Source organism: Columba livia, chromosome 35 (genome assembly GCF_036013475.1).
Source record: "Columba livia isolate bColLiv1 breed racing homer chromosome 35, bColLiv1.pat.W.v2, whole genome shotgun sequence".
NCBI classification, from domain to species: Eukaryota; Metazoa; Chordata; class Aves; order Columbiformes; family Columbidae; genus Columba; species Columba livia.
In genome coordinates, this window is record NC_088636.1 from 181,343 (window position 1) to 209,339 (window position 27,997).

General features: G+C 59.6%; 1 protein-coding gene across 3 annotated transcripts; it reads right to left on the reverse strand.

The window, feature by feature from the left end:
- Window positions 1–8: 8 nt before the first annotated feature.
- Window positions 9–27,969, reverse strand: LOC135576931 (sodium/glucose cotransporter 2-like). Of its 3 annotated transcripts, XM_065044280.1 has the most exons (15): window positions 26,753–27,963; window positions 25,715–25,786; window positions 24,757–24,861; window positions 22,495–22,554; window positions 21,607–21,711; window positions 19,981–20,086; window positions 19,214–19,294; window positions 17,136–17,335; window positions 15,710–15,845; window positions 12,199–12,306; window positions 7,631–7,781; window positions 4,917–5,085; window positions 1,818–2,033; window positions 533–626; window positions 9–304 (listed from the first exon to the last, which is right to left on the reverse strand). In XM_065044280.1, the coding sequence occupies exons 1-15, from the start codon at window positions 26,834–26,836 to the stop codon at window positions 120–122; spliced, it is 1,872 nt and encodes a 623-aa protein (XP_064900352.1). In that variant the 5' UTR covers window positions 26,837–27,963; the 3' UTR covers window positions 9–119. The 3 variants fall into 3 exon arrangements, with proteins under 3 accessions (XP_064900352.1, XP_064900353.1, XP_064900354.1); XM_065044281.1 differs by lacking the exon at window positions 12,199–12,306 and having other exon boundaries at window positions 26,753–27,967; XM_065044282.1 differs by lacking the exons at window positions 9–304; window positions 533–626; window positions 1,818–2,033 and adding an exon at window positions 3,479–3,658 and having other exon boundaries at window positions 26,753–27,969.
- Between the last annotated feature and the right edge of the window lie 28 nt (window positions 27,970–27,997).

Here is a 27,997-nt window from a genome sequence, read left to right on the forward strand (position 1 = left end):
ATTTTGGGTTCATTTTGGGCAATTTTAATCTCATTTTGGGGCATTTTGGGCCCATTTGGAGCATTTCAGGCACATTTTGGGTCATTTCAAGCTCATTTTGGGTCATTTTTGGGGCAATTTCAGGCGAAATAAGCCCACAGGAAGACGGCGCCGCCCATCAGGACGATGGCGTTGACATCGACCAATCGGCTCCAGCGAGGGTCCTCGGGGGGCGGGGCCGGGACTGGGGAAACGCCCCCCGGTCCACGTGACCCCGCCCCTTCTGGTGGCTCCGCCCCCTGAGTCCCCGGCACCGCCTCCACGTCTGGGAGAAAAGGGAGTGAGCGCCCGGACGCCTGGGTCCCTCCCGAACGCCTGGGTCCCTCCGAATGCCTGGGTCCCCTATTTGTCTCCCTCCCTAACTCCTGGTTCCCTCCCCGAACTCCTGGGTCCCCTCCCGAACTCCTGGGTCCCCCCGAACTCCTGGGTCCCTCCCGAACTCCTGAGTCCCTCCTGAACGCCTGGGTCTCCCCCGGACGCCTGGGTCCCTCACCTTGGAGCTGGATATCACCGGTCACGTCCTTTGATTGGTCAAGGTCGATTCGCGGTTCCCGACTATTCCGGAGACTGAACACCAATCGGTGGAGCTGCGGGAACCCGGACGCCTGGGTCCCTCCAGAACTCCTGGGTCCTCTATTTGGGTCCCTCTGAACTCCTGGGTCCCTCCCGAACTCCTGGGTCCCTCCCAGACTCATGGTTCCCTCCCCAAACTCCTGTGTCCCCGGATGCCTGGGTCCCTCCCCGAACTCCTGGGTCCCTCCTGAACTCCTGGGTCCCTCCCGCACTCCTGGGTCCCCTATTTGGGTCCCTCCTAGAACTCCTGGGTCCCTCCCACACTCCTGGGTCCCCTCCCCACTCCTGGGTCCCCTATTTGGGTCCCTCCCGAACTCCTGGGTCCCCTATACTGGTCCCCCTGAACTCCTGGGTCCCCCCGCACTCCCGTGTCCCACCCCGAACTCCTGGGTCCCTCCCGAACTCCTGTGTCCCTCCCGAACTCCTGGGTCCCTCCCGCACTCCTGGGTCCCCTATTTGGGTCCCTCCCCGAACTCCTGTGTCCCCCCCGAACTCCTGGGTCCCCCCCGAACTCCTGGGTCCCTCCCGAACTCCTGGGTCCCTCCCGAACTCCTGGGTCTCTCCCACACTCCTGGGTCCCCTATTTGGGTCCCTCCCCGAACTCCTGGGTCCCTCCCAAACTCCTGGGTCCCCTATTTGGGTCCCTCCCGAACTCCTGGGTCCCTCCCCGAACTCCTGGATCCCCTATTTGGGTCCCTCCCGAACTCCTGGGTCTCCCCCGCACTCCTGTGTCCCCCCCGAACTCCTGGGTCCCCTATTTGGGTCCCTCCCCAAACTCCTGGGTCCCTCCCGAACTCCTGGGTCCACCCCGAACTCCTGGATCCCCTATTTGGGTCCCTCCCCGAACTCCTGGGTCCCTCCTGAACTCCTGGGTCCCTCCCGAACTCCTGGGTCCCTCCCGAACTCCTGTGTCCCACCCCGAACTCCTGGGTCCCTCCCGAACTCCTGGGTCCCTCCCGAACTCCTGGGTCCCTCCCGCACTCCTGGATCCCCTATTTGGGTCCCTCCCCGAACTCCTGGGTCCCTCCCAAACTCCTGGGTCCCTCCCGCACTCCTGGGTCCCCTATTTGGGTCCCTCCCCGAACTCCTGGGTCCCTCCCGAACTCCTGGTTCCCTCCCCGCACTCCTGGTTCCCTCCCCGCACTCCTGGTTCCCTCCCCGCACTCCTGGGTCCCTCCCGCACTCCTGGGTCCCCCCGCACTCACGTGCACGCGGGGGATGGGCGGGTAGCAGAGGGACACGGCGACGACGATGACGCCGGTGACGAGGAAGAGCAGGAGCGCGAAGTGCAGGTAATGGAGCCCGCAGAGCAGGCGGGGACAGCGCCCGGGGGACCCGCACGACCCCGTCCCCAGCGCCACCTCCGGGAGCAGCCGCGCCAGCCCCAGCAACAGCCCCCCGACCAGCCCCCAGAACGCGCCCTGGGGGGGGGAAGGGGTCAGCCGGACGCCTGGGTCCCCTCCCGGACGCCTGGGTCCCCTCCCGAACTCCTGGGTCCCCTCCCGAACTCCTGGGTCCCTCCCGAACTCCTGGGTCCCTCCCGAACTCCTGGGTCCCTCTCAGAAGCCTGGGTCCCCTCCCGGACACCTGGGTCCCTCCCAGACACCTGGGTCCCTCCCGAACTCCTGGGTCCCCTACCGAACTCCTGGGTCCGTCCCGAACTCCTGGGTTCCCCATTTGGGTCCCTCCCGGACGCCTGGGTCCCTCCTGAACTCCTGGGTTCCCCATTTGGGTCCCTCCCGGATGCCTGGGTCCCCCCTGAACTCCTGGGTTCCCCATTTGGGTCCCTCCCGGATGCCTGGGTCCCCTCCCGGACACCTGGGTCCCTCCTGAACTCCTGAGTCCCCTATTTGAGTCCCTCCTGAACTCCTGGGTCCCTCCCGAACTCCTGAATCCCCTATTTGGGTCCCTCCCGAACTCCTGGGTCCCTTCCCGGACGCCTGGGTCCCTCCTGAACTCCTGGGTCCCTCTCAGACTCCTGGGTCCCTTCCCGAACTCCTGGGTCCCTTATTCGGGTCCCACCTCCGGGAGCAGCCGCGCCAGCCCCAGCAACAGCCCCCCGACCAGCCCCCAGAACGCGCCCTGGGGGGGGGACGGGGTCAGCCGGACGCCTGGGTCCCCTCCCGGGCGCCTGGGTCCCTCCCGAACTCCTGGGTCCCCTCCCGAACTCCTGGGTCCCTCCCGAACTCCTGGGTCCCTCCCGAACTCCTGGGTCCCTCCCGAACTCCTGGGTCCCCTCCCGAACTCCTGGGTCCCTCCCGAACTCCTGGGTCCCCTCCCGAACTCCTGGGTCCCTCCCGAACTCCTGGGTCCCCTACCGAACTCCTGGGTCCCTCCCGAACTCCTGGGTCCCCTACCGAACTCCTGGGTCCCTCCCGAACTCCTGGGTCCCCTACCGAACTCCTGGGTCCCTCCCGAACTCCTGGGTCCCCTACCGAACTCCTGGGTACCTCCCGAACTCCTGGGTTCCCTATTTGGGTCCCTCCCGGACGCCTGGGTCCCTTCCCGGACGCCTGGGTCCCTCTCAGAAGCCTGGGTCCCTTCCCGGACACCTGGGTCCCTCCTGAACTCCTGAGTCCCCTATTTGGGTCCCTCCCGAACTCCTGGGTCCCTTCCTGGACGCCTGGGTCCCTTCCCGAACTCCTGGGTCCCTTATTCGGGTCCCACCTCCGGGAGCAGCCGCGCCAGCCCCAGCAACAGCCCCCCGACCAGCCCCCAGAACGCGCCCTGGGGGGGGGAAGGGGTCAGCCGGACGCCTGGGTCCCCTCCCGGACGCCTGGGTCCCCTCCCGAACTCCTGGGTCCCTCCCGAACTCCTGGGTCCCTCCCGAACTCCTGGGTCCCTCCCGAACTCCTGGGTCCCCCATTTGGGTCCCTCCCGGATGCCTGGGTCCCTACTGAACTCCTGGGTCCCTCCCGAACTCCTGGGTCCCTCTCAGAAGCCTGGGTCCCTTCCCGAACTCCTGGGTCCCTTATTCGGGTCCCACCTCCGGGAGCAGCCGCGCCAGCCCCAGCAACAGCCCCCCGACCAGCCCCCAGAACGCGCCCTGGGGGGGGGGACGGGGTCAGCCGGACGCCTGGGTCCCCTCCAGGGCGCCTGGGTCCCTCCCGAACTCCTGGGTCCCCTCCCGGACACCTGGGTCCCTCCCGAACTCCTGGGTCCCCTCCCGAACTCCTGGGTCCCTCCCGAACTCCTGGGTCCCTCTCAGAAGCCTGGGTCCCCTCCCGGACGCCTGGGTCCCTCTCAGAAGCCTGGGTCCCCTCCCGGACGCCTGGGTCCCTCTCAGAAGCCTGGGTCCCTCCCGAACTCCTGGGTCCCCTCACGGACACCTGGGTCCCCTCCCGAACTCCTGGGTCCCCTCCCGAACTCCTGGGTCCCTCCCGAACTCCTGGGTCCCCTACCGAACTCCTGGGTCCCTCCCGAACTCCTGGGTCCCTCCCGAACTCCTGGGTCCCTCTCAGAAGCCTGGGTCCCCTCCCAGACGCCTGGGTCCCTCTCAGAAGCCTGGGTCCCTCCCGAACTCCTGGGTCCCCTCCCGGACACCTGGGTCCCCTCCCGAACTCCTGGGTCCCCTCCTGAACTCCTGGGTCCCTCCCGAACTCCTGGGTCCCCTACCGAACTCCTGGGTCCCTCCCGAACTCCTGGGTCCCTCCCGCACTCCTGGGTCCCTCCCGCACTCCTGGGTCCCTCCCGCACTCCTGGGTCCCTCAGAACTCCTGGGTCCCTCCCTGAACTCCTGGGTCCCTCCCCACACTCCTGGGTCCCTCCCGCACTCCTGGGTCCCTCCCGCACTCCTGGGTCCCTCCCGCACTCCTGGGTCCCTCAGAACTCCTGGGTCCCTCCAGAACTCCTGGGTTCCCTATTTGGGTCCCTCCCGGACGCCTGGATCCCCTCCCGGACTCCTGGGTCCCTCTCAGAAGCCTGGGTCCCCTCCCAAACTCCTGGGTCCTCTCCTGGACTCCTGGGTCCCTCCTGAACTCCTGGGTCCCTCCCGCACTCCTGGGTCCCTCCCCGAACTCCTGGGTCCCTCCCGCACTCCTGGGTCCCTCCCGCACTCCTGGGTCCCTCCCGCACTCCTGGGTCCCTCCCGCACTCCTGGGTCCCTCAGAACTCCTGGGTCCCTCCAGAACTCCTGGGTCCTCTATTTGGGTCCCTCCCGCACTCCTGGGTCCCTCCCACACTCCTGGGTCCCTCCCTGAACTCCTGGGTCCCTCCCTGAACTCCTGGGTCCCTCCCGCACTCCTGGGTCCCTCCCCGAACTCCTGGGTCCCTCCCGCACTCCTGGGTCCCTCGGTGTCACTCACGGGCTCGTTGACGCGGGGCACGAAGACGGCGAGGAAGAAGACGGCGGCCACCGGGGGGGCGAGGTAACTGGCCACGGCCTGGATGTAGTCGAAGAGCCGCCCCCCCTGTGCCGCCTCCACCACCGGCAGCCACGCCAGGCTCAGCCCCACCATGGCCGCCACCCACAGCCTGCGCCAGGACGCCTGGGTCCCTCACCGCCCGGACGCCTGGGTCCCCAGGACGCCTGGGTCCCCTTTAACCCACACCCCAGGGTCCCCTAGAGCCCCTTCATTCCCATTGACCGGAGCTCCCGGATGCCTGGGTCCCCTATAGCCCCTTCATTCCCATAGACCTGAGCTCTCGGACGCCTGGGTCCCCTTTAACCCACACCCCTGGGTCCCCTTTAACCCACACCCCCGGGTCCCCTATAGCCCCTTCATTCCCATTGACCTGAGCTCTCGGACGCCTGGGTCCCCTTTAACCCACACCCCTGGGTCCCCTTTAACCCACACCCCTGGGTCCCCTAGAGCCCCTTCATTCCCATAGACCTGAGCTCTCGGACGCCTGGGTCCCATTTAACCCACACCCCAGGGTCCCCCGGACACCTGGGTCCCCTTTAACCCACACCCCTGGGTCCCCTTTAACCCACACCCCTGGGTCCCCCGGACGCCTGGGTCCCCTTTAACCCACACCCTTGGGTCCCCTTTAACCCACACCCCTGGGTCGCCCGGACGCCTGGGTCCCCTTTAACCCACACCCCTGGGTCCCCTTTAACCCACACCCCTGGGTCTCCCGGACGCCTGGGTCCCCTTTAACCCACACCCCTGGGTCCCCCGGACGCCTGGGTCCCCTTTAACCCACACCCCTGGGTCCCCCGGATGCCTGGGTCCCCTTTAACCCACACCCCTGGGTCCCCCGGACGCCTGGGTCCCCTTTAACCCACACCCCTGGGTCCCCTAGAGCCCCTTCATTCCCATTGACCGGAGCTCCCGGATGCCTGGGTCCCCTATAGCCCCTTCATTCCCATAGACCTGAGCTCTCGGACGCCTGGGTCCCCTTTAACCCACACCCCAGGGTCCCCCGGACGCCTGGGTCCCCTTTAACCCACACCCCTGGGTCCCCTTTAACCCACACCCCTGGGTCCCCCGGACGCCTGGGTCCCCTTTAACCCACACCCCTGGGTCCCCTTTAACCCACACCCCTGGGTCCCCCGGACGCCTGGGTCCCCTTTAACCCACACCCCTGGGTCCCCTTTAACCCACACCCCTGGGTCCCCTAGAGCCCCTTCATTCCCATTGACCGGAGCTCCCGGATGCCTGGGTCCCCTATAGCCCCTTCATTCCCATTGACCTGAGCTCTCGGACGCCTGGGTCCCTTCTAACCTGGACACCTGGGTCCCTCCCGAACTCCTGGGTCCCCCACTGCCTGGACGCCTGGGTCCCCAGGACGCCTGGGTCCCCTTTAACCCACACCCCTGGGTCCCCCGGACGCCTGGGTCCCCTTTAACCCACACCCCTGGGTCCCCTTTAACCCACACCCCTGGGTCCCCCGGACGCCTGGGTCCCCTTTAACGCACACCCCTGGGTCCCCTTTAACCCACACCCCTGGGTCCCCCGGACGCCTGGGTCCCCTTTAACCCACACCCCTGGGTCCCCCGGACGCCTGGGTCCCCTTTAACCCACACCCCTGGGTCTCCTTTAACCCACACCCCTGGGTCCCCTATAGCCCCTTCATTCCCATTGACCTGAGCTCTCGGACGCCTGGGTCCCCTTTAACCCACACCCCTGGGTCCCCCGGACGCCTGGGTCCCCTTTAACCCACACCCCTGGGTCCCCTTTAACCCACACCCCTGGGTCCCCCGGACGCCTGGGTCCCCTTTAACCCACACCCCTGGGTCCCCTTTAACCCACACCCCTGGGTCCCCCGGACGCCTGGGTCCCCTTTAACCCACACCCCTGGGTCCCCTATAGCCCCTTCATTCCCATTGACCTGAGCTCTCGGACGCCTGGGTCCCATTTAACCCACACCCCAGGGTCCCCCGGACGCCTGGGTCCCCTTTAACCCACACCCCTGGGTCCCCTTTAACCCACACCCCTGGGTCCCCCGGACGCCTGGGTCCCCTTTAACCCACACCCCTGGGTCCCCCGGACGCCTGGGTCCCCTTTAACCCACACTCCTGGGTCCCCTATAGCCCCTTCATTCCCATAGACCTGAGCTCTCGGACGCCAGGGTCCCTTCTAACCTTGAAGCCTGGGTCCCTCCCGAACTCCTGGGTCCCCCCCAAACTCCTGGGTCCCTCCCGAACTCCTGGGTCCACCCCTGAACTCCTGGGTCCCTCCCGAACTCCTGGGTCCCTCCCGAACTCCTGGGTCCCCCCCTGAACTCCTGGGTCCCTCCCGAACTCCTGGGTCCCTCCCGAACTCCTGGTTCCCCCTAACTCCTGGGTCCCTCCCAAACTCCTGGGTCCCTCCCCGAACTCCTGGGTCCCCCCCTGAACTCCTGGGTCCCTCCCGAACTCCTGGTTCCCCTGAACTCCTGGGTCCCCCCCTGAACTCCTGGGTCCCTCCTACACTCCTGTGTCCCTCCCGAACTCCTGGGTCCCCCCGTGAACTCCTGGGTCCCTCCCGAACTCCTGGGTCCCCCAGAACTCCTGTTTCCCCCCGATCTCCTTTCCCCCCGGACGCCTGGGTCCTCCCCGGACGCCTGGGTCCCCCCCGGACGCCTGGGTCCCCACCTGCCGGCGATGAGGAGCTGCCGGGGCCCCGCTCGGGGCCGCAGCCTCTTGTAGACGTCGAGGCTGAACAGGGCGGCCGAGCTGGCGAAGATGGAGGCCAGGGACGACATGAGCGCGGCCAGCACCACGGCCAGCATGAGGCCCCGCAGCCCTGGGGGGGCACGGGGGCGGGGTCACCGCGGGGACCCGCCCACAGCACGGACGGACCCCCCGGACCCCATAATGGGGAGCTAAGTGCCCATTAATAGCGCTAATAGTGGGTTAATAGCCCCCTAATAGACTCTAATAGTCCCCTAATAGACTCTAATAGCCCCCTAATAGACTCTAATAGCCCCTAATAGTCTCTAATAGCCCCCTAATAGACTCTAATAGTCCCCTAATAGACTCTAATAGCCCCTAATAGTCTCTAATAGCCACCAATAGTCCCCTAATAGCCCCCTAATAGTCCCTAATAGTCCCCTAATAGTCTCTAATAGCCCCCTAATAGTCTCTAATAGTCCCCTAATAGACTCTAATAGCCCCCAATAGTCCCCTAATAGCCCCCAATAGTCCCAAATAGTCTCCTAATGGTCCCCAATAGTCCCCTAATAGCCACCAATAGTCCCCTAATAGCCTCCAATAGACCCCAATAGTCGCCTAATAGTCTCCAATAGTCCCCTAATAGCCCCAATAGTCCCCAATAGTCTCCTAATAGTCCCCTAATAGCCCCCAATAGTCCCCTAATAGCCTCCATTAGTCCCCAATAGTCTCCTAATAGTCTCCAATAGTCCCCTAATAGGCTCTAATTGCCCACTAATAGCCTTTAATAGTCCCCAAATAGCCCCCAATAGTCCCCTAATATTCTTCAGTAGTCCCCTAATAGCCTCTAATAGCCTCCTAATAGTCTCTAATAGTCCCCTAATAGACTCTAGTTGCCCCTTAATAGCCCCCAATAGTCTCCTAATAGACTCTAATAGCCCCCAATAGTCCCCTAATAGCCCCCAATAGTCCCCAATAGTCTCCTAATGGTCCCCAATAGTCCCCTAATAGCCACCAATAGTCCCCTAATAGCCTCCAATAGACCCCAATAGTCTCCTGATAGTCCCCAATAGTCCCCTAATAGTCTCCAATAGTCCCCCAATAGCCACAATGGCCATGAGGGGGGCAGACCCACGGCCAGCATGAGGCCCCGCAGCCCTGGGGGGGCACGGGGGCGGGGTCACCGCGGGGACCCGCCCACAGCACGGACAGACCCCCCAGACCCCATAATGGGGAGCTAAGTGCCCATTAATAGCGCTAATAGTGGGTTAATAGCCCCCTAATAGACTCTAATAGTCCCCTAATAGACTCTAATAGCCCCCTAATAGACTCTAATAGCCCCTAATAGTCTCTAATAGCCCCCTAATAGACTCTAATAGTCCCCTAATAGACTCTAATAGCCCCTAATAGTCTCTAATAGCCCCCTAATAGACTCTAATAGTCCCCTAATAGACTCTAATAGTCCCCTAAGAGTCTCTAATAGCCCCTAATAGTCTCTAATAGCCCCCTAATAGTCCCTAATAGTCCCCTAATAGACTCTAATAGTCCCCTAATAGTCCCCTAATAGCCCCCAATAGTCCCCAATAGTCTCCTAATAGCCCCCTAATAGTCCCCTAATAGACTCTAATAGTCCCCAATAGTCCCCTAATAGCCACCAATAGTCCCCTAATAGCCTCCAATAGTCCCCAATAGTCTCTAATAGTCCCCTAATAGCCTCTAATAGTCCCCTAATAGCCTCCAATAGTCCCCAATAGTCTCCTAATAGTCTCCAATAGTCCCCTAATAGCCTCTAATTGCCCACTAATAGCCTTTAATAGTCCCCAAATAGCCCCCAATAGTCCCCTAATATTCTTCAGTAGTCCCCTAATAGCCTCTAATAGTCTCCTAATAGTCTCTAATAGTCCCCTAATAGACTCTAATTGCCCCTTAATAGCCCCCAATAGTCTCCTAATAGACTCTAATAGCCCCCAATAGTCTCCTGATAGTCCCCAATAGTCCCCTAATAGTCTCCAATAGTCCCCCAATAGCCACAATGGCCATGAGGGGGGCAGACCCACGGCCAGCATGAGGCCCCGCAGCCCTGGGGGGGCACGGGGGCGGGGTCACCGCGGGGACCCGCCCACAGCACGGACGGACCCCCCAGACCCCATAATGGGGAGCTAAGTGCCCATTAATAGCGCTAATAGTGGGTTAATAGCCCCCTAATAGACTCTAATAGTCCCCTAATAGACTCTAATAGTCCCCTAATAGACTCTAATAGCCCCTAATAGTCTCTAATAGCCCCCTAATAGTCCCTAATAGTCCCCTAATAGTCTCTAATAGTCTCCTAATAGTCCCCAATAGTCCCCTAATAGACTCTAATAGTCCCTAAGAGTCCCCAATAGTCCCCTAATAGTCCCCAATAGTCCCCTAATAGTCTCTAATAGCCCCCTAATAGTCCCTAATAGTCCCCTAATAGACTCTAATAGCCCCCAATAGTCCCCTAATAGCCCCCAATAGTCCCCAATAGTCTCCTAATAGCCCCCTAATAGTCCCTAATAGTCCCCTAATAGACTCTAATAGCCCCCAATAGTCCCCTAATAGCCCCCAATAGTCCCCAATAGTCTCCTAATGGTCCCCAATAGTCCCCTAATAGCCACCAATAGTCCCCTAATAGCCTCCAATAGCCCCCAATAGTCTCTAATAGTCCCCTAATAGCCTCTAATAGTCCCCAATAGTCTCCTAATAGTCCCCAATAGTCCCCTAATAGCCACCAATAGTCCCCTAATAGCCTCCAATAGACCCCAATAGTCGCCTAATAGTCTCCAATAGTCCCCTAATAGCCCCAATAGTCCCCAATAGTCTCCTAATAGTCCCCTAATAGCCCCCAATAGTCCCCTAATAGCCTCCAATAGTCCCCAATAGTCTCCTAATAGTCTCCAATAGTCCCCTAATAGGCTCTAATTGCCCACTAATAGCCTTTAATAGTCCCCAAATAGCCCCCAATAGTCCCCTAATATTCTGCAGTAGTCCCCTAATAGCCTCTAATAGTCTCCTAATAGTCTCTAATAGTCCCCTAATAGACTCTAATTGCCCCTTAATAGCCCCCAATAGTCTCCTAATAGACTCTAATAGCCCCCAATAGTCTCCTGATAGTCCCCAATAGTCCCCTAATAGTCTCCAATAGTCCCCCAATAGCCACAATGGCCATGAGGGGGGCAGACCCACGGCCAGCATGAGGCCCCGCAGCCCTGGGGGGGCACGGGGGCGGGGTCACCGCGGGGACCCGCCCACAGCACGGACAGACCCCCCCAGACCCCATAATGGGGAGCTAAGTGCCCATTAATAGCGCTAATAGTGGGTTAATAGCCCCCTAATAGACTCTAATAGTCCCCTAATAGACTCTAATAGTCCATTAATAGACTCTAATAGTCCCCTAATAGACTCTAATAGTCCATTAATAGACTCTAATAGCCCCCAATAGTCTCTAATAGCCCCCTAATAGTCCCCAATAGTCCCTAATAGTCCCCAATAGTCCCCTAATAGACTCTAATAGCCCCTAATAGTCTCTAATAGCCCCTGATAACCCACTATTAGCCCCTAATAACCCACTATTAGCCCCTAATAGCCCCTGATAACCCACTATTAGCCCCTAATAAGCCACTATTAGCCCCTAATAGACCCTGATAACCCACTATTAGCCCCTAATAACCCACTATTAGCCCCTAATAAGCCACTATTAGCCCCTAATAGCCCCTGATAACCCACTATTAGCCCCTAAAAAGCCACTATTAGCCCCTAATAGCCCCTGATAACCCACTATTAGCCCCTAATAACCCACTATTAGCCCCTAATAAGCCACTATTAGCCCCTAATAGCCCCTGATAACCCACTATTAGCCCCTAATAACCCACTATTAGCCCCTAATAGCCCCTGATAACCCACTATTAGCCCCTAATAAGCCACTATTAGCCCCTAATAGCCCCTGATAACCCACTATTAGCCCCTAATAACCCACTATTAGCCCCTAATAGCCCCTGATAACCCACTATTAGCCCCTAATAACCCACTATTAGCCCCTAATAGCCCCTGATAACCCACTATTAGCCCCTAATAACCCACTATTAGCCCCTAATAAGCGACTATTAGCCCGTAATAGCCCCCGATAACCCACTATTAGCCCCTAATAAGCCACTATTAGCCCCTAATAGACCCTGATAACCCACTATTAGCCCCTAATAAGCCACTGTTAGCCCCTAATAGCCCTTAATAACCCACTATTAGCCCCTAATAACCCACTATTAGCCCCTAATAAGCCACTATTAGCCCCTAATAGCCCCTAATAGCCCCTGATAACCCACTATTAGCCCCTAATAACCCACTATTAGCCCCTAATAGCCCCTGATAAGCCACTATTAGCCCCTAATAGCCCCTGATAACCCCCTAATAGCCCCTAATAACCCACTATTAGCCCCTAATAACCCACTATTAGCCCCTAATAGCCCCTAATAACCCACTATTAGCCCCTAATAAGCCGCTATTAGCCCCTAATAAGGCCCTTGGGGATGAACCGGGGGGCAGGAGGCTGACGACGAGCTGGGGATAGGCCAGGTTGGAGCAGCCCAGGGGGCTCCCACAGGCGCGGAGGCAGCGCTGGGGGTCGGCACAACCCACGACCTCTGGGGGGGCGTCGCGGAGTCAGCGTCACCTCAGCCAGCCAAGATGGCCGCCCGGAGACGGGCACCCAAGATGGCCGCCGAGCGTGCGGGGGGAGGGAGCAAGATGGCCGCCTAAGATGGTTGCCACTCAAGATGGCCGCCGCTCAAGATGGCTGCCCAGCGTGGTGGGCCAAGATGGCCGCCGCTCAATATGGCGGCCCAAGATGGCTACCCAAGATTGGCCCAAGGTGGCTGCCCAAGATGGCTGACACTCAAGATGGCCGCCGCTCAAGATGGCTGCCCAGCGTGGTGGCCCAAGATGGCTGCCTCCCAATATGGTGGCCCAAGATGGCCGCCAAGTATGGCGGTGCAATATGGCTGCCAGTCAAGATGGCTGCCCAGCATGGTGGCCCAAGATGGCCGCCACTCAATATGGCGGCCCAATATGGCTACCCAAGATTGGCCCAAGGTGGCTGCCCAAGATGGCTGACACTCAAGATGGCTGCCACTCAAGATGGCTGCCCAGCGTGGTGGCCCAAGATGGCTGCCTCCCAATATGGTGGCCCAAGATGGCCGCCAAGTATGGCGGTGCAATATGGCTGCCACTCAAGATGGCTGCCCAGCATGGCGGCCCAAGATGGCCGCCAATGGGGTGGTCCAAGATGGCTGACACCCAATATGGTGGCCCAAGATGGCCGCCAAGCATGGTGGTGCAATATGGCTGCCAGTCAAGATGGCCGCCCAGCGTGGTGGCCCAAGATGGCTGCCTCCCAATATGGTGGCCCAAGATGGCCGCCAAGTATGGCGGTGCAATATGGCTGCCAGTCAAGATGGCTGCCCAGCATGGCTGCCCAAGATGGCCGCCCATTGTGCTGGTTCAAGATGGCTGCCACCCAAGATGGCCACCAATGGGGTGGTCCAAGATGGCTGACACCCAATATGGCGGCCCAAGATGGCCGCCAAGCATGGTGGTGCAATATGGCTGCCATTCAAGATGGCTGCCCAGCATGGTGGCCCAAGATGGCCGCCACTCAATATGGCGGCCCAAGATGGCTACCCAAGATTGGCCCAAGGTGGCTGCCCAAGATGGCTGACACTCAAGATGGCCGCCGCTCAAGATGGCTGCCCAGTGTGGTGGCCCAAGATGGCTGCCTCCCAATATGGTGGCCCAAGATGGCCGCCAATGGGGTGGTCCAAGATGGCTGCCACCCAAGATGGCCGCCAAGCATGGCAGTCCAATATGGCTGCCATTCAAGATGGCTCCCCAGCATGGCGGCCCAAGATGGCCACCAATGGGGTGGTTCAAGATGGCTGCCACCCAAGATGGGCGCCAATGGGGTGGTCCAAGATGGCTGCCACCCAATATGGTGGCCCAAGATGGCCGCCAAGTATGGCGGTGCAATATGGCTGCCAGTCAAGATGGCTGCCCAGCATGGTGGCCCAAGATGGCCGCCAATGGGGTGGTCCAAGATGGCTGCCACCCAATATGGTGGAGCAATATGGCCACCCAAGATGGCCGCCAAGCATGGCAGTCCAATATGGCTGCCATTCAAGATGGCTGCCCAGCATGGCGGCCCAAGATGGCCGCCCATTGTGCTGGTTCAAGATGGCTGCCACCCAAGATGGCCGCCAATGGGGTGGTCCAAGATGGCCGCCACTCAATATGGTGGCTCAATATGGCCACCCAAGATGGCTGCCCAGCATGGCGGACCAATATGGCTGCCATTCAAGATGGCTGCCCAGCATGGCGGACCAATATGGCTGCCCAAGATGGCTGCCCCATATGGCTGCCACCCAAGATGGCGGCCCAAGATGGCCGCCCAAGATGGCGGCCCAAGATGGCGGCCCAAGATGGCGGCCCTGCACGGTGGCCCAAGATGGCCGCCCAAGATGGCGGCCCAAGATGGCTGCCACCCAAGATGGCCGCCCAAGATGGCTGCCTTTCAATATGGCTGCTCCAGCGGGGCTTCCAACCAATATGGCTGCCCAAGATGGCTGCCAAGTATGATCTTGGGCGGCCATATTGACTGGCAGCCATCTTGGGCGGCCATCTTGGGTGGCAGCCATCTTGGCGGCCATGTTGGCTCACCCCATTGGTCGGCTGTCATAAGTAGCCATATTGGGCGGCCATCTTGTCTTGGCGGCCATCTTGGGCAGCCATCTTGGATTGGCCAAGGAAGCTCAGGGGACACTTGGGCGGCCATCTTGGCGGCCATCTTGGCGGCCATCTTGGGCGGCCATCTTGGATTGGCCAAGGAAGCTCAGGGGACACCAGGGCGGCCATCTTGGCGGCCATCTTGTCTTGGCGGCCATCTTGGCGGCCATCTTGGATTGGCCAAGGAAGCTCAGGGGACACCAGGGCGGCCATCTTGGGCGGCCATCTTGTCTTGGTGGCCATCTTGGGTGGCCATCTTGGATTGACCAAAGAAGCTCAGGGGACACCAGGGCGGCCATAGAGGGTCAAGACTTGGCGGCCATCTTGGCGGCCATCTTGGCGGCCATCTTGGGCGGCCATCTTGTCTCGGCGGCCATCTTGGGCGGCCATCTTGGATTGGCCAAGGAAGCTCAGGGGACACTTGGGCGGCCATCTTGGCGGCCATCTTGGCGGCCATGGGGGTCAAGACTTGGCGGCCATCTTGGCGGCCATCTTGGCGGCCATCTTGGATTGGCCAAGGAAGCTCAGGGGACACCAGGGTGGCCATAGAGGGTCAAGACTTGGCGGCCATCTTGGCAGCCATCTTGGGCCGCCATCTTGGATTGGCCAAGGAAGCTCAGGGGACACTTGGGCGGCCATCTTGGGCGGCCATCTTGGCGGCCATCTTGGGCGGCCATCTTGGATTGGCCAAGGAAGCTCAGGGGACACCAGGGCGGCCATGGGGGGGTCAAGACTTGGCGGCCATCTTGGCGGCCATCTTGGCGGCCATCTTGGGCGGCCATCTTGTCTTGGCGGCCATCTTGGGCAGCCATCTTGTCTTGGCCAAAGAAGCTCAGGGGACACCAGGGCAGCCATAGGGGGTCAAGACTTGGCAGCCATCTTGGCGGCCATCTTGGGCGGCCATCTTGGTTAGCCCTGCTGGGCGGCAATCTTGTCTTGGCCAAAGAAGCACAGGGGACACCAGGGCGGCCATCTTGGCGGCCATCTTGGGCGGCCATCTTGTCTCGGCGGCCATCTTGGTGGCCATCTTGGATTGGCCAAGGAAGCTCAGGGGACACCAGGGCGGCCATAGAGGGTCAAGACTTGGCAGCCATCTTGGCGGCCATCTTGTCTTGGCGGCCATCTTGTCATGGCGGCCATCTTGTCTTGGTCAAAGAAGCTCAGGGGACACCAGGGCGGCCATGGGGGGTCAAGACTTGGCGGCCATCTTGGCGGCCATCTTGGCGGCCATCTTGGGTGGGCGGGCCGGGGGGGATGGGGACGACTGACCGGGGAAGAGGACGCGGGCGGCCATGCCGGGCAGCACCATGAGGAACATGGGCAGCACCTTGAGGTACCCGCAGACCACGCAGCCGCCGCGCACGTGGGTGAGGGAGCGGCCGGCCAGGCAGCGCTGGACGATCACCTGCAGGGGGCGCCGGGGGAGCCACGGGGCACCCAGTGACCCCCAGTGCCTTCCCAGTCCCTCCCAGTCCATCCCAGTCCCTCCCAGTCCATCCCAGTCCCTCCCAGTCCCTCCCAGTCCCTCCCAGTCCATCCCAGTCCCTCCCAGTCCATCCCAGTCCATCCCAGTCCACTCCCAGTTCACTCTCAATCCCTCCCAGTCCATCCCAGTCCCATCCCAGTCCCTCCCAGTCCCTCCCAGTCCCTCCCAGTCCATCCCAGTCCCTCCCAGTCCATCCCAGTCCATCCCAGTCCACTTCCCAGTTCACTCTCAATCCCTCCCAGTCCCTCCCAGTCCCTCCCAGTCCATCCCAGTCCCTCCCAGTCCATCCCAGTCCATCCCAGTCCACTCCCAGTTCACTCTCAATCCCTCCCAGTCCATCCCAGTCCCATCCCAGTCCCATCCCAGTCCCTCCCAGTCCCTCCCAGTCCATCCCAGTCCCTCCCAGTTCACTCCCAGTCCATCCCAGTGCTTTCCAGTGCTCCCTAATCACTCCCAGTCCCTCCCAGTCCCTCCCATTTCACTCCCAGTTCACTCCCAATCCCTCCCAGTTCACTCCCAGTCCATCCCAGTCCCTCCCAGTCCCTCCCAGTCCATCCCAGTCCCATCCCAGTCCATCCCAGTCCCTCCCAGTCCCTCCCAGTCCCTCCCAGTCCCATCCCAGTCCCTCCCAGTCCCTCCCAGTCCCATCCCAGTCCATCCCAGTCCCTCCCAGTCCCTCCCAGTCCATCCCAGTCCCATCCCAGTCCCTCCCAGTCCCTCCCAGTTCACTCCCAGTTCACTCCCAGTTCACTCCCAGTCCCTCCCAGTCCCATCCCAGTTCACTCCCAGTGCTTCCCAGTGCTCCCTCATCCCTCCCAGTCCCTCCCAGTCCCTCCCAGTCCCATCCCAGTTCACTCCCAGTTCACTCGCAGTGCTTCCCAGTGCTCCTTATTCCCTCCCAGTCCCATCCCAGTTCCCTCCCAGTCCCTCCCAGTCCCTCCCAGTCCCCCCCAGTCCCCCCCAGTTCACTCCCAGTGCTCTCCCAGTGCTTTCTAGTGCTCCCTAATCCCTCCCAGTCCCATCCCAGTTCACTCCCAGTCCCTCCCAGTTCACTCCCAGTGCTCCCTAATCCCTCCCAGTCCCTCCCAGTCCCATCCCAGTTCACTCCCAATCCCCTCCCAGTGCTTCCCAGTGTCCCCAAATCCCCTCCCAGTGTCCCCAAATCACCTCCCAATCCCCTCCCAGTCCCCCCAGTGCCCCCAGTCCCACCTGGTCAGTGCACCAGTACCAGGCCGAGATGACCCCCAGCCCCAGGATGAGGCCGGTCCAGGGCAGGTCCCCATCATGGGGGCTGCGCAACAGGTTGAAGGCGTCGGGCCGGGGGCGCCCACAGGGACCCGTGACATTGGGGGGCAGGGCCAGGGGGTAGCGGCTCCGCAGCCCCTCGTAGCCGCCCACGGCGCCCAGTGCTGCAGGAACCAGTATAAACCAGTATAAACCAGTATAAACCAGTATGGACCAGTACGGACCAGTACGGCATTGGAGTGATGCACCCCAGTCCCTCCCAGTACCAAACCAGTATAACCCAGTATATCCCAGTATAACCCAGTATGGACCAGTATGGCATTGGAGTGATGCACCCCAGTCCCTCCCAGTACCAAACCAGTATAACCCAGTATATCCCAGTATAACCCAGTATAAACCAGTATGGACCAGTATGGCATTGGAGTGATGCACCCCAGTCCCTCCCAGTACCAAACCAGTATATCCCAGTATGTCCCTGTATCTCCCACTATAACCCAGTATCTCCCAGTAGAACACACTATAACCCAGTATACCCCAGTATAACCCACTATACCCCAGTATACCCCAGTATAACCCAGTATATCCCAGTACAACCTATATAACCAGTATCTCCCTGTATCTCCCAGTATATCCCAGTATCTCCCAGTATAACCAGTAGAAGACACTATAACCCAGTATACCCCAGTATACCCTAGTGTACCCCAGTATAATCCAGAATAACCCAGTATATCCCAGTACAACCCAGTATAACCCATATAACCAGTATAACCCAGTATCTCCCAGTATATCCCAGTATATCCCAGTATCCCCCAGTAGAACACACTATAACCCAGTATACCCCAGTACAACCCAGTATCTCCCAGTATAACCAGTAGAACACACTATAACCCAGTATACCCCAGTATAACCCACTATACCCCAGTATAACCCAGAATAACCCAGTATATCCCAGTACAACCCAGTATAACCCAGTATATCCCAGTATACCCCAGTATAACTCAGTATAACCAATATATCCCAGTATACCCCACTATATCCCAGTATAACCAATATATCCCAGTATACCCCAGTATCTCCCAGTATCTCCCAGTATAACCAGTAGAACACACTATAACCCAGTATACCCCAGTATAACCCACTATACCCCAGTATAACCCAGTTTAACCAGTATAACCCAGAATAACCCAGTATATCCCAGTACAACCCAGTATAACCCAGTACAACCCAGTATAACCCAGTACAACCCAGTATATCCCAGTACAACCCAGTATATCCCAGTATAACTCAGTATAACCAATATATCCCAGTATACCCCACTATATCCCAGTATAACCAATATATCCCAGTATACCCCAGTATCTCCCAGTATCTCCCAGTATAACCAGTAGAACACACTATAACCCAGTATACCCCAGTATAACCCACTATACCCCAGTATAACCCAGTTTAACCAGTATAACCCAGAATAACCCAGTATATCCCAGTACAACCCAGTATAACCCAGTACAACCCAGTACAACCCAGTATAACCCAGTATACCCCAGTATAACCCAGTATATCCCAGTACAACCCAGTATAACCCAGTATATCCCAGTATACCCCAGTATAACTCAGTATAACCAATATATCCCAGTATACCCCACTATATCCCAGTATTACCAATATATCCCAGTATACCCCAGTATCTCCCAGTATCTCCCAGTATAACCAGTAGAACACACTATAACCCAGTATACCCCAGTATAACCCACTATACCCCAGTATAACCCAGTTTAACCAGTATAACCCAGAATAACCCAGTATATCCCAGTACAACCCAGTATAACCCAGTACAACCCAGTATATCCCAGTGCAACCCAGTATATCCCAGTATAATCCAGTATAACCCAGTATATCCCAGTATACCCCGGTATAACTCAGTATAACCAATATATCCCAGTATACCCCACTATATCCCAGTATAACCAATATATCCCAGTATACCCCGTATAACCAGTATAACCAGTATCTCCCAGTATAACCAGTATAACCAGTACACCCACCATATCCCGCCAGCACGGCCGCCCCCAGCACCATGATGAGCGTCTGCAGCAGGTCCGCGAACATCAGCGCCGTCAGGCCCCCTAGGCCACGCCCACCAATCAGGACACGCCCCTCAGGCCACGCCCACCCTCAGACCCCGCCCCTTCCCCTTTAATCCCCACCCATCCCGCCCCCATTGAGCGCCAGTGATTCCCTGTTGGCCACGCCCCCAATGTGGCAATGACTGCCAATAAGACCACGCCCCCGTATTCAGGACACGCCCCATAGGACACACCCACCTCAGGCCACGCCCCTCCCCATTAAGCCACGCCCACCCGCCTTTAAACCAACCCCCCATTGACCCCTAGTGATTCCCCTCTGGCCACGCCCGCGATGAGACCACACCCCGTTAGTGAGGACACGCCCACTATACCACACCCACCACCCGGCCACGCCCACGTTAATCCCCGCCCACTGCATTTAAACCCACCCCTTAGACCCTGTTATCCCCGCCCCCTTAAACCCCGCCCCATTTTGCCCCTGCCCCATTTGACTCCTCCCCATTCAGGCCACACCCACATCATGCCACGCCCATTTCAACCACGCCCACCAAAACCCCACCCCCTTAGTCCACGCCCCCTTTAACCCCATTGCCCCTTTAGCCCCGCCTACCCCAGACCCCGCCCCCCTTGGGCCGCGTCCCCCTTGGGCCCTGCCCCCCTTGGACCTCGCCCCCCTTGGGCCCCGCCCCCTCTGGCCCCGCCCCCTCTGGCCCCGCCCCCTTTACCGGTGATGGTGTAGAGGGCGGTGACCCCCAGCAGCGCCCCCACGGCCGGGAGGAGCCCCCAGCCCAGCGCCGCCCGGATGAAGATGGCGCCCGAGTACATGTCGACCTATGTGTGCCCCATAGAGACCCATAGGGACCATAGGGACCATAGAGACCCATAGGGACCCATAGGGACCATAGAGACCCATAGAGACCCATAGAGACCATAGGGACCCATAGAGACCCATAGAGACCATAGAGACCATAGAGACCATAGAGACCCATAGAGACCCATAGAGACCCATAGGGACCCATAGGGACCCACAGGGACCCATAGGGACCCATAGAGAACCATAGGGAGAGCATAGAGACCATAGGGACCCATAGAGACCATAGAGACCCATAGAGACCATAGAGACCCATAGGAACCTATAGAGACCATAGAGACCATAGAGACCATAGAGACCATAGAGACCCATAGGGACCATAGGGACCCATAGAGACCCATAGAGACCATAGAGACCCATAGGGACCCATAGGGACCCATAGGGACCATAGAGACCATAGAGACCATAGAGACCATAGAGACCCATAGAGACCCATAGAGACCCATAGAGACCCATAGAGACCCATAGGGACCCATAGGGACCATAGAGACCCATAGGGACCCACAGAGAGACCCATAGAGAGACCCATAGAGATCCATAGGGACCATAGAGACCCATAGGGATCCATAGGGACCATAGAGACCCATAGGGACCCATAGAGAGACCCATAGAGACCATAGAGACCCATAGGGACCCACAGGGACCATAGAGACCCATAGAGACCCATAGAGACCCATAGGGACCATAGAGACCCATAGGGACCCATAGGGACCCATAGGGACCCATAGAGACCCATAGAGACCCATAGAGACCCATAGAGACCCATAGAGAGACCCATAGAGAGACCCATAGAGACCATAGAGACCATAGAGACCATAGAGACCCATAGAGAGACCCATAGAGACCCATAGAGACCCATAGAGACCCATAGAGACCCACAGAGAGACCCACAGAGAGACCCACAGAGAGACCCATAGGGAGAGCATAGAGACCATAGAGACCCATAGGGACCCATAGGGACTGATAGAGAGACCCATAGAGACCATAGCGACCATAGGGACCCATAGAGACCCATAGGGACCATAGAGACCCACACAGACCCATAGAGACCTATAGGGACCCATAGGGACCCCCTATAGATCACCCCCGACCCGCAGAGATCACCCCGGCCCTGATAGACCCCCCCCAACCCCTACGGATCCCCTATAGAACGCCTACATGTCCCCTATGGGCCCCCCAACCTCTAAAGCTATCCTATAGATGCCCTATAGACCCCCATAGACCTCCCAACCCCTATAGTTCCCCTATACATTCTCTATAGCCCCCATAGACCCCTCCCAAGCCCTATAGATCCCCCATAGCCCCTATAGACCCCTCAACCCCTATAGGTGCCCTGTAGATCGCCTACATATCACCCATAGCCCCTATAGACCCCCAACCCCTACGTCCTCTGTAGCCCCTGTAGACCCCCCTTAACCCCTATAGATCCCCTCTAGATGTCCTATAGGTCCCCTATATGTCCCCTATATGTCCCCTATACCGAGATCTTGGTGGACATGTAAAGAACCAGCGACAGCAGCGCCAGGAACAGGCGGATCCGCCCCCCCCCGAACCGCTGGGCCAGGAACTGCGGCATCGTCGTCACCTGCGGACCCAGGCGTCCGGGGGACCCAGGCGTCCGGGGGGAACCCAGGCGTCCGGGGGACCCAGGCGTCCGGGGAACCCAGGCGTCCGGGGAACACGGGAGTTTGGGGGGGACCCAGAATTGCAAAGGGGACCCAGGCGTTCGGGAGGGACCCAGGCGTGCAAGGGGGACCCAGGAGTTCGGGAGGGACCCAGGCGTTCGGGAGGGACCCAGGAGTTCAGGGGGGACCCAGGCGTCCGGGGGGGGACCCAGGCGTCCGGGGAACACGGGAGTTTGGGGGGGACCCAGGATTGCAAAGGGGACCCAGGCGTTCGGGAGGGACCCAGGTGTTCGGGAGGGACCCAGGCGTTCGGGAGGGACCCAGGCGTTCGGGGGGGACCCAGGCGTCCGGGGGGGGACCCAGGCGTCCGGGGGACACGGGAGTTTGGGGGGGGACCCAGGATTGCAAAGGGGACCCAGGCGTTCGGGAGGGACCCAGGAGTGCAAAAGGGACCCAGGTGTTTGGGGGGACCCAGGCGTTTGGGGGGACCCAGGCGTTCGGGAGGGACCCAGGCGTTCGGGAGGGACCCAGGCGTGCAAAGGGGACCCAGGAGTTCGGGGGGAACCCAGGCGTTCGGGAGGGACCCAGGCGTTCGGGAGGGACCCAGGCGTCCGGGGGACACCCAAGAGTTCGGGAGGGACCCAGGCGTTCTGGAGGGACCCCCATCCCATCACACCCCAACCCGGACACCCAGACCCCGCCCCCCATGGCCCCTCCCCCAATAGGCCCCGCCCCCAACTCACCCCTGCCCGCATGTAAATGGGGACGAAGACCCAGCCCAGGAGCAGCACGATGAACATGCCCTGGGGGCGGGGCCAGGGGAGGGGGCGTGGTCACATGGGGCGTGGCCAAAGGGGAAGGGGCGGGGCCAGGTGGGGACATTATGGGGGAGGGTGTGAGGAGGTCATGGGGGGGTCTATAGGGGATTGTTTGGATCTATAGGTCTATATGGGGGTCTATAGGATTTGTATGGGGCTATAGGGGTCTATGGGGTCTATAGGGGGCTATGGGGGGCTATAAGGGCTATAGGGGATTGTTTGGGTCTATAGGGCTCTATGGGGGTCTATAGGGTCTACAGGGGGCTATAGGGTCTATAGGGGGCTAAGGGGGGCTATAAGGGCTATAGGGGATTGTTCAGGTCTATAGGGCTCTATGGGGGTCTATGGCATCTATAGGGTTTGTATGGGTCTATGGGAGACTACAGGGGCTATGGAGTCTATAGGGGGCTATGTGGAGCTATAAGGGATTCTTTGGGTCTATAGGGCGCTATAGGGGTCTACAGGGGTTATGGGGTCTATGGGGTTTATAGGGGGCTATAGGGGGTTATGGCATCTATAGGGTTTGTATGGGGCTACGGGGCACTATGGGGGCTATAGGGGTCTATGGGGTCTACAGTGGGCTATAGGGGTATATGGAGGGCTATGGGGTCTCTAGGTGCCTATAGGTTCTATAGGGGTCCATAGGCTCTCTGAGGGTTCTATGGGTGTCTCTAGGGGTCCATAGGCTCTCTGAGGGTTCTACAGGTGTCTATAGGGGTCTATAATGGGTCTCTGAGGGGTCTATGGGTGTCTTTAGGGGTCCATAGGGTCTCTGAGGGCTCTATGGGTGTCTATAGGTGTCTATAGGGCTCCATAGGGCCCTATGGGTCTCTATGGGTGTCTATGGGGCTCTATAGGGCTCTATGGGTGTCTACGGGGCTCTATAGGGCTCTGTGGGTGTCTGTAGGTGTCTATGGGACTCTATGAGTGTTTGTAGGTGTCTATGGGGCTCTATAGGGCTCTATGAGTGTCTATAGGTGTCTATGGGGCTCTATAGGGCTCTATGAGTGTCCATAGGGCTCTATGGGTGTCTATAGGGCTCTATGGGGCTCTATGGGTGTCTGTGGGGCTCTATAGGGCTCTATGGGTGTCTGTAGGTGCCTATGGGGCTCTATAGGGCTCTATGAGTGCCTATAGGGCTCTGTGGGGCTCTATGGGTGTCTATGGGTGTCTATGGGGCTCTATAAGTGTCTGTAGGTGTCTATGGGGCTCTATAAGTGTCTGTAGGTGTCTATGGGGCTCTATAGGGCTCTATGAGTGTCTGTAGGTGTCTATGGGGCTCTATAGGGCTCTATGAGTGTCTGTAGGTGTCTATGGGGCTCTATAGGGCTCTATGAGTGTCTGTAGGTGCCTATGGGGCTCTATAGGGCTCTATGAGTGCCTATAGGGCTCTATGGGGCTCTATGGGTGTCTACGGGTGTCTATGGGGCTCTATAAGTGTCTGTAGGTGTCTATGGGGCTCTATAGGGCTCTATGAGTGTCTGTAGGTGTCTATGGGGCTCTATAGGGCTCTGTAAGTGTCTGTAGGTGTCTATGGGGCTCTATAGGGCTCTATGAGTGTCTGTAGGTGTCTATGGGGCTCTATAGGGCTCTATGAGTGCCTATAGGGCTCTATGGGGGTCTACGGGTGTCTATGGGGCTCTATAGGGCTCTATGAGTGTCTATGGGGGTCTACGGGTGTCTATGGGGCTCTATAGGGTTCTATGGGTGTCTATGGGGCTCTATGGGTGTCTATGGGGGTCTACGGGTGTCTATGGGGGTCTACGGGGCTCTATAGGGCTCTATGAGTGTCTATGGGGGTCTACGGGTGTCTATGGGGCTCTATAGGGTTCTATGAGTGTCTGTGGGGGTCTACGGGTGTCTATGGGTGTCTATGGGGCTCTATAGGGTTCAATGGTGTCTATGGGGGTCTACGGGTGTCTATGGGGCTCTATAGGGCTCTATGAGTGTCTATGGGGGTCTACGGGTGTCTATGGGGCTCTATAGGGTTCTATGGGTATCTATGGGTGTCTATGGGGGTCTACGGGTGTCTATGGGGCTCTATAGGGCTCTATGAGTGTCTATGGGTGTCTACGGGTGTCTATAGGGCTCTATAGGGTTCTATGGGTGTCTATGGGGGTCTATGGGGGTCTATGGGGGTCTATGGGGGTCTATGGGGGTCTATGGGGGTCTATGGGTGCCACTCACGCTCCACTCGAACCCCCCCACGGCGATTCCTCCGGCCGCCCCCGTCCCCGCCAGCCCCACAAAGTGACCGGAGCCCACGTTACTGGCGAACAGCGACGCCCCCACCTGGGGACAATGGGGACAATGGGGACATTGGGGACAATGGGGACAATGGGGGCATTGGGGGCAATGGTGACATTGGGGACATTGGGGACAATGGGGACATTGGGGACAATGGGGACACATATGACCCCCCTCCCTGTACCCCCATGTCCCCATATCCCCAATGTCCCCATCGTCCCCATTGCCCCCATTGCCCCAATGTCCCCAAAAGTCCCCATTGCCCCCAATGTCCCCAAAAGTCCCCATTGCCCCCATTGCTCCCATTGTCCCCAATGTCCCCAATGTCCCCAGTGTCCCCATTGCTCCCATTGTCCCCAATGTCCCCATCGCTCCCATTGTCCCCATTGACCCCATTGTCCCCAATGTCCCCAGTGTCCTCATTGCCCCCAATGTCACCATTGCCCCCAATGCCCCCATTGTCCCCATTCCCCCCATTGCCCCCAATGTCCCCAATGTCCCCAATGTCCCCATTGCCTCCATCACTCCCATTGTCCCCAATGTCCCAAATGCCCCCATTGTCCCCATTGACCCCATTACCCCCACTGTCCCCAATGTCCCCAGTGTCCCCATTGTCTCCATCATCCCCAATGCCCCCATTGTCCCATTGCCCCCAGTGTCCCCATTGCCCCCATTGCCCCAATGTCCCCAGTGTCCCCATTCCCCCCATTGCCCCCAATGTCCCCATTGTCCCAAATGCCCCCATTGACCCATTACCCCCACTGTCCCCATTGCCCCCATTGTCCCCATTGCCCCCAATGTCCTCATTGTCCCCAATGTCCCCATCACCCCCATTGCCCCCGATGTCCCCATCACCCCCATTGTCCCCATTCCCCCCATTGTCCCCAATGTCACTCACGGGTCCCCAGCTCATGCTCCGCCCCGCCAGGAAATACCCGCTGATGGTGTCGCGGCGACCGCGGCGCAGGGACTGGGGACACCAGTGACACCAGTATAGAGAACACCAGTGCTCCCAGTATGGGATCCAGGGCTCCCAGTATGGGACACAAGGGCTCCCAGTATAGAGAAAACCAGTGCTCCCAGTATAGAGGAAACCAGGGCTCCCAGTGCTCCCAGTATAGAGAACACCAGGGTTCCCAGTAAGGGACACCAGTGACACCAGTATGGGATCCAGTGCTCCCAGTATAGAGGAAACCAGGGCTCCCAGTATAGAGGAAACCAGGGCTCCCAGTGCTCCCAGTATGGGATCCAGGGCTCCCAGTATAGAGGAAACCAGAGTTCCCAGTGCTTCCAGTAAGGGGTGCAGGGCTCCCAGTATAGAGGAAACCAGGGCTCCCAGTGCTCCCAGTATGGGATCCAGTGCTCCCAGTATAGAGGAAACCAGGGGTTCCAGTGCTCCCAGTATGGGATCCCGTGCTCCCAGTATAGAGAAAAACAGGGCTCCCAGTGCTCCCAGTATGGGATCCAGTGCTCCCAGTATAGAGGAAACCAGGACTTCCAGTGCTCCCAGTATGGGATCCAGGGCTCCCAGTGTAGAGGAAACCAGAGTTCCCAGTGCTCCCAGTATGGGATCCCGTGCTCCCAGTATAGAGAAAAACAGGGCTCCCAGTGCTCCCAGTATGGGATCCAGTGCTCCCAGTATAGAGAAAACCAGGGCTCCCAGTGCTCCCAGTATGATATCCAGTGCTCCCAGTGCAGATGAAACCAGGGCTCCCAGTGCTCCCAGTATGAGATCCAGGGCTCCCAGTATAGAGGAAACCAGGGCTCCCAGTGCTCCCAGTATGGGATCCAGCGACCCCAGTAAAGGACACCAGAGCTCCCAGTATGGGGTCCCCAGTCCTCCCAGTGCTCCCAGTTATGGGTCAGGGGAGTCAGGGAGGGGGTGGGGGGTCAAGGCTCAGAGGTCAAAGGTCACTTGGGGGGCGCGACCCCTTACCCAGAGCCCCACGGCGAGAACGAGGACGAGGTACCCGACGATCACCCCCAGGTCCCAGGGGGACACGGGCGTCGGTGGCTCCATCGCGGGGACCCAGGCGTCCGGGGGGACCCAGGCGTCCGGGAGGGACCCAGGCGTCTGGGACTCAGGAGTTCAGGAGGGACCCAGGCGTCCGGGGGGGATCCAGGAGTTCAGGAGGGACTCAGGAGTTCGGGGGGGGACCCAGGAGTTCGGGGGGGACCCAGGAGTTCGGGGGGGACCCAGGCGTCTGGGGGGGAATCCAGGCGTTCAGGAGGGACACAGGAGTTCGGGAGGGGACCCAGGCGTCCGGGGGGGATCCAGGAGTTCAGGAGGGACCCAGGAGTTCGGGAGGGGACCCAGGAGTTCGGGGGGGACCCAGGAGTTCGGGAGGGGACCCAGGAGTTCGGGAGGGGACCCAGGAGTTCGGGAGGGGACCCAGGTGTCCGGGGGGACCCAGGAGTTCGGGAGGGGACCCAGGAGTTCGAGAGGGGACCCAGGAGTTCGGGAGGGGACCCAGGAGTTCGGGAGGGGACCCAGGAGTTCGGGAGGGGACCCAGGAGTTCAGGGGGGACCCAGGCGTCCAGGAGGGGACCCAGGCGTCCGGGAGGGATCCACGAGTTCAGGAGGGACCCAGGTGTCCGGGGGGACCCAGGAGTTCGGGAGGGGACCCAGGAGTTCGAGAGGGGACCCAGGAGTTCGAGAGGGGACCCAGGAGTTCGAGAGGGGACCCAGGAGTTCAGGGAGGGACCCAGGAGTCCGGGGGAGGGACTCAGGCGTTCAGGTTATAGGGGACCTAGGCGTTCGGGCCTGACCCCACCCCCCCCGTGCCGCTTGGGTGCCCCCCAAGTGACCGGAGTGGACCCAGGCATCCGAGAGGGGACCCAGGCGTCCGGGAGCCTCAACCCTTCCCCCCATTGAACTGCTGAGCTTTGCACAAATGTGCCCCTCCCCCCACTGCCAAGAGGGGACCCAGGCGGCCGGGGGTGGGACCCAGGAGTTCGGGAGGGACCCAGGAGTTCGGGGAGGGGACCCAGGAGACTGGCAGGGACCCAGGCGTTCCGGAGGGGACCCAGGAGTTCGGGGAGGGGACCCAGGAGTTCGGGGGGGTCAACACAGGAGATCGGGAAAGGGGACCCAGGAGATCGGGAGAGGGGACCCAGGAGTCCGGGTCCCCTTTTGGGTGTCTCCTCTTCCTCATTAACGGCGTCTCTACCTAATTAACGG

Bases quoted from the DNA above. Each gene is read 5' to 3' on its own strand.
- LOC135576931 (XM_065044280.1), bottom strand. From the start codon at position 26,836: ATGGAGCCACCGACGCCCGTGTCCCCCTGGGACCTGGGGGTGATCGTC. The intron at 15,846-17,135 runs GTGGGACTGGGG...CGCCCCCTGCAG, and splicing joins GGTACTGGTGCACTGACCAG to GTGATCGTCCAGCGCTGCCT. The intron at 305-532 runs GTGAGGGACCCA...CTTTTCTCCCAG, and splicing joins CGGTGATATCCAGCTCCAAG to ACGTGGAGGCGGTGCCGGGG.